Source organism: Mastomys coucha, unplaced genomic scaffold, assembly GCF_008632895.1.
Source record: "Mastomys coucha isolate ucsf_1 unplaced genomic scaffold, UCSF_Mcou_1 pScaffold18, whole genome shotgun sequence".
Classification (NCBI taxonomy): Eukaryota; Metazoa; Chordata; class Mammalia; order Rodentia; family Muridae; genus Mastomys; species Mastomys coucha.
Genome location: NW_022196900.1, coordinates 57989306 through 58001424, shown reverse-complemented (window position 1 = coordinate 58001424; position 12119 = coordinate 57989306). Strand labels below are relative to the sequence as shown.

General features: G+C 43.5%; 1 protein-coding gene across 5 annotated transcripts in view; it reads right to left on the bottom strand.

The window, feature by feature from the left end:
* Window positions 1–5908: 5908 nt before the first annotated feature.
* Patj (PATJ crumbs cell polarity complex component) overlaps window positions 5909–12119 on the bottom strand; it is a 314427-nt gene continuing 308216 nt past the window's right edge. For all 5 annotated transcript variants that reach the window (XM_031377903.1, XM_031377900.1, XM_031377901.1 and 2 more), the window contains one exon: window positions 5909–7620. Coding sequence is in view for 4 of the 5 variants with exons in the window: in XM_031377900.1 (XP_031233760.1) it covers window positions 7593–7620 (28 nt within the window). In the remaining variant the exon portion in view is untranslated. The remainder of the gene's footprint in view (window positions 7621–12119) is intronic.

The following is a 12119-nucleotide window of genomic DNA, read 5'->3' as shown; positions in this document are numbered from 1 at the left end:
GTATTGAAGAATCTCTTATATCAATGTGGTGTAAAGTATGCTCCCCAATGATCTCTGGTTGGTTAATAAAATGCTGAACAGCCAATGACTAGGCAGAGGAGAGAGGAAGGCTGGATGTCCGATTCCAATGAAGAAGAGCCAGAGAGTTGCCAAGGGAGTTCTCCATGAGTTCAGCAGAGTGAGCCAAGAAAAGAGTGAATGAGAGTAATTTCCAGACCACTGGGCGCTGGCAGGTAAATAGCTTGGAGGGTTAGAATAGCTCAGAATCTGCCCAGTTTAGGCTTACAGCTTGTTAATAAAAACACCAGGTCTCTGTGTCAACTATTTGGAAGTCAGCCCGGTTTGAAAAACTACCACCATTAAATTCCATCCTATATTTCCTCGACAGCAAGCACCTGCACTCTCAGAACACAGGAGAGGAAGGCAGGAGTATCAGGATTTTTTTTTTAAATTTATTTTATTTATATGAATACAGTATAGCTGTCTTCACACACACCAGAAGAGGGCATCAGGTCCCATTAAAGATTGTTGTGAGCCACCATGTGGTTGCTGGGAATTGAACTCAGGACCTTTGGAAGAGCAATCAGTACTCTTAACCACTGAGCCATCTCTCCAGCCCAAGTATCAGGATTTTAAGGTCATCTTCAGCTACACAGAGAGTTTGAAGCCAGCCTGGGCTACAAGAGACCCTGTCTCAGAAAACCAGACTAAACAAACAAATCAATAAACATCAAAAGGGGAAAGAGAGTGAGGTGGTTCATCTGCAAAGGTGATTGCCTGTGGCTCTGGCAAGCTGTTTCATTTCGGGAGCCAAGTAAAGAAGGAGAGAGCTGTCCTCTGATCTCCACACATTTGCTGTGACGTGCACGTACTCACACAGAAACATCATCCATACATACTACTAACAAATACTTCTTTAAATGAAGGGCTAGAGGGTAAGAAAGAAACTATAGAAGCGGGGCAGTGGTGGCACACGCCTTTAATTCCAGCACATGGAAGGCAGAGGCAGGTGGATTTCTTGAGTTTGAGGCAGCCTGGTCTACAGAGTGAGTTCTAGGACAGCCAGGGCTACACAGAGAAACCCTGTCTCGAAAAAACAAAACAAAAACAAAAAACAAAAAAACCCGTATTTTAAGTAAATAAAATTATATCATATTCTTCTTTCTCTTTTGTACCCCAGCTCCTCCCAAAGACCCCCTTCAATACCTGCCATACCTTTCTTTTTTTTATTTTATCAGATTCTTTAAAATTTATAAAATATTGTAACAATGAAAATGAGTATTTATAAAAGTTGTTTGATATAAAACAACAATCAATTTAAGTCTTATGTATATGCTAGTCTACAGCAATACTGAAAATACATATATTTTTTCAATATAAATTTTAAATAACTCCAAACATATTAACTGTATATTTTAAAATAATATATTACTACTAGCTTTTTTAAAAAAAGATTTATTTATTTTATGTGTACAGCTCTTGCCCCGCTCCCTCTGGCCCCGCTCCCTCTGGCCCCACTCGCTCCAATGTGCTCACTCCGGCATAATTCACTGTAGCTGTCTTCAGACGCAACAGAAGAGGGCGTCAAGGCATCAGATCTCATTACAGGTGGTTGTGAGCCACCATGTGGGTGCTGGGATCTGAACTCAGGACCTTTGGAAGAGCAGTCAGTGCTGCTACCCGCTGAGCCATCTCACCAGCCCCTACTACTAGCTTTTTAAAAAAAGACTTATTTATCTATTACACTGTACCTGTCTTCAGACACACCAGAAGAGGGCACTGGATCTCATTACAGATGGTTGTGAGCCACCATGTGGTTGCTGGGATTTGAACTCAGGATCTCCAGAAGAGCAGTCGGTGCTCTTAACCGCTGAACCATCTCACCAAGCTTAGTTTTTTTGTTTGTTTGTTTTAATGAACATAAATAGATAAACTCTTTTTGTTTGTTTGTTAGTTTGTTTGTTTTTAATTTTTCAAAACAGGGTTTTGCTGGGCGGTGGTGGCGCATGCTTTTAATTCCAGCACTTGGAAGGCAGAGGCAGGCAGATTTCTGAGTTTGAGGCAATGGTTCTGCTTGGAGGGTGGCACAGACATTAGGTGAGGGTGAGAATCTCACAGTCATTTATAATGGGATCTGATTGTCTCTTCTGGTGTGCTTGAAGACAGAACACTCATATACATAAGACACATGAATAAGTAAAAATGTTTAAAAAGTATTGAAGTCAGGCAGTAGTGGTGCATGCTTTTAATCCCAGCACTCAAGAGGCAGAGGCAGGCAGATCTCTATGAGTTAGAGGCCAGCCTGGTCTATAGAGTGACAAGGGCTGTAGGAACTGGCAGAGTTGATGAAACTGTAGCATTTCAAACAAAAGCCCCCAGGGGCTGGAGGGGTGGCCCAGTGGTAAGAGCAGTCAGTATATTTTTCCACTTCATTTTACTTTTTGAAGATATATTCATTTTTAAGTATATGAGTGTTATGGCCGTGTGTGTGTGTGTGTGTGTGTGTGTGTGACAGGATCCCACTGTGTGGTTCTGGCTGGCTTGAAACTTGCTATGTGGACCAAGTTACCCTCAGTTTGTAGCAGTTCTCCTGGCTTCATCTCCTAAGTGCTGAGCTGTCCTGCAAACATGTCTATTCCTAGCTCCTGAACCTAACATAACTAGCTTTAATACATTTTTTTAAAGAATTATTTTATTTCATTTTTATGTGTATGAATACACTGTAGCTGTACAGATGACTGTGTTCGATCATGTGTGTGGCTGCTGTTGATCTCAGGACCTCTGCTCGCCTCTGCTCATTCCGGCCGAGCTCGCTCCAGCCTCGCTCACTTCCGCCCCCCTCGCTCTGGCGTAATTTTCTGCAGCTGTCGTCAGACGCACCAGAAGAGGGCGTCCGATCTCATTGTGGGTGGTTGTGAGCCACTATGTGGTTGCTGGGATCCGAACTCAGGACCTTCGGAAGAGCAGTCAGTGCGCTTACCCGCTGAGCCATCTCGCCAGCCCGCTTTAATACATTTTGCAGATACAAGACAAGCCTTATTGTATCTTATCTGTGGGTTCAAGTAGCCCAAGTGCTATGTAACTTAGGATGACTTTGAACTCCTGATCTTCCTGTGTCCTGAATGCTCATATGACAGGCATATATGCTAATATCCCTGGTTTATGCCAGCGATGCTACCCAGGGCTCTGTGTATGTCAGGATACCAACTGCAAAGATCCATTTTATTAACTGTTCATGCTCAGCACCATTTACAGTGCGTTACATACACACAATAACATGATAAGTTCTAGCAACAAGGCTCCCCAGCACGTAGAGAGAAATGATGGGATGGGGTCCAAAGCCCCCAAACACATTCACATATCATTGTGCAGTGTTAACAGCAACTGATCCAGCTGGGAGAATTGGAATTCCAAGAAACATATTCCATTCTGTGCTGTCGAGAGCTTGGTTGGATGTGGGGCTGATGCTCAGAACTGGGTTTCAGAGAAGTCATGAAACCACTTACTGCAGGCTGCTCTTTCCTGCCACACTCCATGCCCACCTGCCAGGAGCACTGATCAAAAACCTCATACTCGCGGCGCCTCTTGCGCCACCACGCGGTCATCTGAGCTATCCCAGGCTTCTGTATTCCAAAGCCCCGCGGCAGGGGTAATCAGAAGACGATGGCAAGGGTGGGCGCGGAAGGAAGGATACAAGATACAGGATGGCCTTCGTTGCCTGGAGCTGTCAGTTTCAGCAGCAGAGTTCCCTTATTTTCTTAGGTACCCTGACTCAGGTAAAAGGTAAATTTCATGCAGAATTCAGGAAGAGAAGCCATTATGAAGCCGAATTGAAATTTATTAAGAGGCATTTTAAATGTAAATTCTCAGCTGAGGGAGAAAGAAGCCACTGGAGAAGGAAGTATAAGACTTGGGGTGTGGGCTTCTCCAAGAGACCCAACTTCATTGTCTTTAAAATGACCACATTCTCCTTGTTGGTGGGGTTTGTAGCTGCCGTCTTGGAAGTGTTGCTAGGACTTCGGACTGGAGATTACAGAGGTACACAGGGCAGGATTGTATTGACAGAGTAAAGTTGTTCATTCAGGAAGGTAGGGGAGGGGCATTCTTTTTTTTTTCTTTTTTCTTCGAGACAGGGTTTCTCCGTGTAGCCCTGGCTGTCCTGGAACTCACTCTCTAGACCAGGCTGGCCTCGAACTCAGAAATCTGCCTGCCTCTGCCTCCCAAATGCTGGGATTAAAAGCGTGCGCCACCACCGCCCAGCGGGGAGGGGCATTCTTGTAAGCAAATTCAAATTCAGCCATTTCTTTAAAAAAAATTTTTTTATTTTCACTTAAAAAAAATTTTAAGACCGGGCAGTGGTGGCACACGCCTTTAATCCCAGCACTTGGGAGGCAGAGGCCAACCTGTTCTACAGAGTGAGTTCCAGGACAGTCAGGGCTACATAGAGAAACCCTGTCTCAAAAAAACAAAACAAAACAAAAAAAAATTTTTTTAAAGCCTGGGCAATGGTGCCACATGCCTTCAATCCCAGCACTCAAGTGGCAGAGGCAGGTAGATCTCTATGAGCTAGAAGCCAGCCTGGTCTACATAGTTAGTTCTAGATAGCCAGCACTACATAGTGAGACCCCAAAGGGTCTGGAGACAGGACTCAGTGGTTAAGAGTACTCGCTACTCTTCCATACGACACAAGTTCAATTCCCAGCACCCACATCAGGTGGCTTATAACTGTCTGTAACTCCAGCTCCTGAGGAATATGATGCACTCACCTGAACATCCCCATAACTAAAAATAATAATAAAATATAAAATAAAATAAGAAACACTTGGGAGGCAGAGGCCAGTGAATCTCTGAGTTTGAGGCCTGCCTGGTCTACAGAGGGAGTTCCAGGACAGCCAGGAGAAAACTTGCCTCAAAAAAATAAAAACACAAGTAAACAAACAAAACAAAACAAAACAAAAACAAATGAAAGGCTTTTAATTCTGGAAGCTGGAGAGATGGCTTGAGCATTAAGAGCACTTACTGATCTCACAGAGAACCCACATGGTGGCTCACAACTGTTACTCCAGGTCTAGGAGATCTAAGGTTCTGTGCTGGCCCACTTGGTTTGTTACATCTGTGTGGTACATATAATATAATACCTCGTGCAGGCAAACACATGCATAAGATAAATAAATAAGTAAATAAATCTTCTTTATTTAACTTTATTGTAACCTTTATTGTTTTTAAACATAGTTCAGCCTTCTCCTGGCTGCCTTGGAATCAAGATACAGAACTCTCAGCTCCTCCTCCAGCACCATGTCTGCCTATATGCTGCCATGCTACGATGATAATGGACTAAACCTTGGAAACTGTAAACCAGCCCCAACGAAATGTTTGCCTTTATAAGAAAATAAAGTTCATGTGCATGTAATACCCTCTGAAGTCAGAAGAGGGCGCACTACCAACTGAGATTCCAGATTCCCAGATTGTATCAGAACACCGAGAAAGATGAACTAAAGAATAAAATAAAGATACAGAGATTAAATGTGTACAGCATCCACCATGTCTCTGCTTGCTCCTTAGGCAGCTGACTTACTTAGAACCTTTAGAAACATCTGTATATAAAACCATCCTGAACTTTGTTTTCTAGCTCACTTACCTCTTGGGCTAACTCCAACTAACGATATTAATACTAGACTTAAAGGGCCAAAAAAGCAGAATGCGTAATTTTACAAAAATTATGTTTTTAAATGGCTGTATTCTTGGTGTGTAGGAAACTCTGAGAAGATCACACCATTTTGGGCCCAGTCCTGGAAAGAGGCAGGGTCCCTGAGGAACTTGATGTATAAAGTATCACAATTACTTCATTAACAGACTTCTACTGGCATTCCCTAAACGAATGGTGTATAAATAAAGACACAACACTGCATTATTTCAAAATGTGTATTTAACGCCATTCCATCAAAAGTAAGCGGGATCGCACTTGCGAAGCATCAAAGCCGCTATCTTTATCTTTTAAGGTGCACTTTCATTTGGGCTTCATTTGGTTTCTGCTGCTTGAGGTCTTCTTTTGGGTACCATTCACACAGGACACTGAGGTTGGTGGCTTCTTATGGACTTGAAGAAGAGATCCTAACAAAACCATGTATCTTAGATATATAATACATTCTAAAAACCCTACAGAATCTCAAAAAACTTAATGCCAGTCATTGAAATACTCTGTCAACATAAAATTGAGCCATTCTGCACTTTAGAATAGCTGCAAACAATATCTCAGCAAGAGTTAATGCACTTTGGGATTACATCTACTCAAAAGGAATCTCAGTTAAAATCCTCACTAAATAAATAACATTTTGAACTGGTGCTCATTAATTTCCGGGTAATTACAGAACAGCTCTGAGTTATAGTTCTATCATGCTAAACCTTGTCTACTGCTGACCCCGCACTCACCCTTCATGGTATTTTCCTTCGTTTTCGACAGAAGATTCTACAGTGCTCAGTGATGAGCATCTCCCTTCCCAGCCCATTTGACACTACGAGTACTCTTATGCTCTCAGCCACAGTTGCTTTCTTAGCTACAGAACTTCAGCCAATAGGAGGTGGAGACTGGGAAACTCTAGCCAAGCCTTCCGTGTCTGATTCCCAGGTCATTTGCTCAGTTGCTTTAGGTTCAAGTGCTGCACAGAGCTGCTGCAGGATGAGCCATTGTGCAGGCTGGTACAAAGGTGACAGAAAGGCAAACCAAACTTGTAACTCACTTCCCAGAAGGCTAAGGCCGCTCAAACTTGCTCATCTCTACAGTGTGGTCTAGGGTTTCCACCTCCTTGCCTGCAGTCGATGGGGGTTAGGAATGGATGACGCCGACCTGCTAAGAAGCCCACCACTCCCAGTTAGCATTCCCAGCAGTGTGACCTAGCATGGCTAGACCTTAAACTCGGGGTTACTTGTTCCCGTGGAGACCAAAGCACAAGCGCTGAGCAGCGTGCACTGGTCAAACTCAAAGCCTATTAAGCCTATTAAGGATGCTGAGTAGATTACAGAGTCTGTAAATGGACTCCTCAGAATCACCAACAACTAACATACAGATCTATCTAGAGACAGGGACGTGAGGTGTACTTGACTGAGTCACATAGAACAGTCAGCAGTAATTCCCAGCGGCAGAGTATGAATAGTTCATTGCGAGGAAGTTAATTACACTGCTAATGTTTTCTGGTTTATTTGAAGAGGCAAATTAGCATAAGTAAATCACGAGTTAAGATGACAAGCTAAACCTTTGCTTCTACTCATTAGACGAGACCACAGGAGCTTGCTGCTAAGCCTCTGTGGGAATGAGGGATGTGAGCAGGAAGCAGAGACAGCAGCTCCGGTTTCTGCAAACAGAATCAGAGCCAGTGATGATGCTGTTTTAGCCGAGGCAACTTTTCATCCCAACCGGAAGCCACAGAATTCTGCTGGAGTCTCATTAAAAAGTGTGTCATGATCAGGATCCGCAGCTCACGGCAGCTCAGTCAAGGTCACAGTTCCTCTCTGCTGCTTTCGAATGGAGGCAGCTTGCTTATGGGTAACGCCTTCCGGGGTCTCGCCATTGACAGCTAAGAGCTGTTCACCTCGCTTTAATCAGCCGTCCTCTGCAGCTGCTCCCTATGAACAAGAAACAGACCAGCTCAACCCAGTGCTAAGCAGATTAAATCAATATTAAAACTGCTATCTTATGTCTGTGCTTATCAAAAGACTTAATTTAAAAACGTCAATTAATTTTTTTTTTTTTTTTTTTGGTTTTTCGAGACAGGGTTTCTCTGTGTAGCCCCGGCTGTCCTGGAACTCACTCTGTAGACCAGGCTGGCCTCGAACTCAGAAATCTGCCTGCCTCTGCCTCTCAAGTGGTGAGATTAAAGGCGTGGGCCACCACCACCCAGCGTCAGTTCATTTTTTATAGGCAATTTTTTTGGTTGATTTATTTTGAGGAAGGGTCAGTATATAGCTGTGGCTGATCTAGGACTTGATATGTAGACCAGGATGGCCTTGAATTTATAGAAACCCTCCTACATTTGCCTCCTGAGGGTTGAGATTGTTGGTATGCACCATTATGTTTAGGCTTTAAACATTTTTTTTTCTTTCCTTACACTATGTAACCTGGGCTGGCATGGAGCTTGATATGTAGACTGTGGTGGTCTTGAACTCAGAGATTAGCTTGACTTTGCTTCCTGATCTGTGCCACCATGCTTGGTTTAAGCAACATTTTATAATAAGAAAAAATATGGCATCTTTTTGTTGTTTGAATAATAATGGCTTAATGGCATTATTGAATTATCTAAATTATGAATTATTGAATTACCTAATTATGAATCATCTAAATAACTCACTGGTTGAGATGTTCAGTTGTCACAGTTCTCTCCATAGAAGCAGAACTCAACCGGGTGTCATGCAGTATTCACAGAAATATATGGTCTAGGTAGAAGTGAGTCTCTACCTAGCATGTTAGTCTTACAGTCAATGCCATCCTCATATATCGATGTCACTGCTTCATGAAGGTTTCAGCACTGTCACCTGTCAAAACTGTCACTTATTATTACTGACATCTTAGGGATGCTATACACTTGATTCAGTGGCTTCATTCTCACCTAATCCCAAGGTTTCTTTTTTTCTTTTTTTCTTTAGATTTATTTATTATTACAAATAAGTACACTGTAGCTGATCAGACACACCAGAAGAGGGCGTCAGATCTCATTATGGGTGGTTGTGAGCCACCATGTGGTTGCTGGGATTTGAACTCAGGACCTTTGGAAGAGCAGTCGGTGCTCCACTGAGCCATCTCACCAGCTCCCAATCCGGAGGTTTCTAAGTGATTTCTATTTCATCATTATGGTGGACTCAAAATGGCACAGAACAGCTAGGTGGTGGTGTGACATGCCTTTAATTCCAGCACTCAGGAGGCAGAGGCAGGAGAATCTCTGAGTTTGAACTAAGAGAGTTCCAGGACAGTCAGGGATACCAGAGAAAAGAAAAGAAACAAACAAACAAGGCTTAGAACAAATGGAAGGCAGCTCTCACTCTAAAGTGAGACTCTAAAACTGTGGGCAACAGTGGGACTGAGATGGGAAGGAAATGCCAGGCATGGTGGCACAAGACTTTAATCCCAGTTCTCTGGAGATGGAGGTCAGTGGGTCTCTGAGTTTGAGGTCAGCCTGTCTACAGAGTAAGTTCCAGGACAGCTAAGGCTACACAGAGAAACCCTGTTCTAACAAATAAAAATCAAAACAACAACAAAACAATAAGAACAACAATAGCCAGGCAGTGGTGGCACACGCCTTTAATCCCAGCACTTGGGAGGCAGAGGCAGGTGGATTTCTGAGTTCGAGGCCAGCCTGGTCTACAGAGTGAGTTTCAGGACAGCCGGGGCTACAAAGAGAAACCCTGTCTCGAAAAACAAAACAAAAACAAAACAAAAAAACCCCACAAATGAAGAACAACAATAAAGAAAGAAAGAAAGAAAGGAAGGAAGGAAGGAAGGAAGGAAGGAAGAAAGAAAAGAAAGAAAAAGCCTAGCAAATGATTGGCAGAAAGCTTTCCCCATCTCTTTGGGATCTCCTGAATCCTGTGGCAGCTCGTGGAGAGGGCTGAGTGAGACTCCACAGGCACTGAATCCTGCCCAGGCTCCGAGGGAAACTGAGCTAAGGGGCTTTCAAGGCCCTTCAGACCCATGTCACCCCGTGTCACCCCATGGCACAAAGTCCTGAGGTACTTGGGCAATGGTCCAGAAATGTCAATCTACAAAATTCCTTTGTGCATTATATGATAAAAATATTTATGTCCAGGTCTAACTAGGGAAAGGGAAAGAAGCTACATGACTAATTAATTAATTAATTGAGACAGTTTCTCATATCGCCCAGTCTGACCTTAATTTCTATACTGTAGTCAAGGATGACTTCCTGCCCAAGTACTGATGTACACCATGCTGCAGCTTGCTGGGAACACCTGCCATTACCAACCGAACCGTCTATTCTGTGTTATCAGTGTAGCACTTGTAAATGAAAGAAGAGAACTGGGGTGCTGGAGAGATGGCTCAGTGGTTAAGAGCACTGACTGCTCTTCCAGAGATCCTGAGTTCAATTCCCAGCAACCACATGGTGGCTCACAACTATCTGTAATGGGATCTGATGCCCTCTTCTGGTGTGTCTGAAGATAGCAACTATGTACTCACATACATAAAATAAATAAATAATTTTTTTTTTTTTTAAAGAAGACAACGAAGAGAACTGGGGGGTGAATGACCCAAGGGCTTCCATCTAAGCTGTGCTCATGTGCTGTGTGTCCCAGCCTGGCCAGACACTGTAATATGTTATGTAATGCAGTTGAGCATCCCCAAATCAGGAAACACAAAATAATTCCCAAATCTGGAAAAAAATCTGCTGTACGTTTTGTGGCATGATTTCAAAGTGAAAAATTTCATACTACAAATCTGCTCATGAGAAAATTACCAGAAATATTGTATGAAATTATCTTCTGTGTTTTGTATGTGTATATAGATTAAATAAATATAAAGCTTGAGTGAATTTCCTTCCAAATATGCTATAATCTGAATAAAATTCAAATCCAAAATAGTGCTATTCTGAAGCATTTCAGATAAGGCATGTTCAGTCTGAACTCTCATGATGTTCAAACTTGTTTCTCAGGACTGGAGTACCCAGGACTTCCAAACATTGCCCCTAAATTTTCTGTTTGCCTATATCATCATCTTTTTTTTCCTTCCTTCTTTCCCTGTCTCTCTCCCTACCTCCCTTTCTTCCTTCCCTCTTTCTTTCTTCTTTTTTTCTTTTCTTTTCTTTTTTGTTTTTTTTCGAGACAGGGTTTCTCTGTATAGCCCTGGCTGTCCTGGAACTCACTCTGTAGACCAGGCTGGCCTCGAACTCAGAAATCTGCCTGCCTCTGCCTTCCAAGTGCTGGAATTAAAGGCGTGCGCCACCACTGCCCGGCCCCTCTTTCTTTCAATGGATTCTAACCATGTAACTCTGGTGGGCTACAACTCACTATGCAGACCCGGCTGGCTCCTGAGTCTCAGAGCTCACTGCCTCTGTCTTCTGAGCAAGCCTATTTCTTATTGGTTGCTGAGGGGACTAAGACCTCAGGCAGCTTTGACTTTAAAGCTCCTTTTTAAGACTTGTTTTTAAAAACTACGTGCCTAGGCATAGGTATGACACATGCTTGCTGGCGCCTGAGGAAGGCCAGAGGCCAGAGCTATCACACACCCCTGCAGATGCAGCTCCAGGCAGTTATGAGCTGCCTGAGATGGGGACATGGGTGCCGGGGGCCAAACTCTGCACCACCAGCACAAATTCTTAACCCCTGAGCCATCTTTCCAGCTTATGATTTGAAGTTCTCAGCCAACCCGCACCTGGCTGGCTGCACCCTGACAGTCTGCTCACCGGATGGATACCCCGATTTCTACGTGCTGACAGCACCTATGATTGGCCATATTCCTGGAGTGGTGAAGAGTCACTACGGTTTACGTTAAATAGTCTTTTAGTCAAGGAAGAGAAGTATTCATAGAAAGTTTCAGGTATAAACCTACACCCATGCTTCAGAGCTCCAGAAGCCTAAGAAGGAAGATTCTGAGGGGAGTGCCCAGTGGGGTACAGGTGCCTGCAGGAGAATGTCAGAATCATTTCAAAAAAGCTTTGGGTGGGCCGGGTGGTGGTGATGCACGCCTTTACTCCCAGCACAAGCTTTGGGTGTGGGACATCTGTCAGCTGGAGGCTGACACATCCTGGCAGAGTAAGACGTGAGAAAGAGAAAGGCTCAGGAACCTTCAACACTACAGGGCCAATAATAATGGTTGTTGATGTCACCTGCACTGGAATATGCTTTCAGAATATCTATCTTTATGTTTTGTATGTGTGTGTGTGTGTGTGTGTGTGTGTGTAAGTCAGAGAACAACTTTTGGGGGTCAGTCCTGTCTTTCTACTAAGTTGCTTCTGGGAATCAAATGCAAGTCATGAGGCTTAAGGCCAAGTGCCTTTAGCAATAGAGCCATCTTAGCCCCAGGAACACTCTTCCATCAAGACTGCTGGCACTAAGTGGGCTATGGGCCAGAGCTTAGAGATTGTTTTCTTCTTTTTCAGAAACTTATTTTTAGGTAGGTG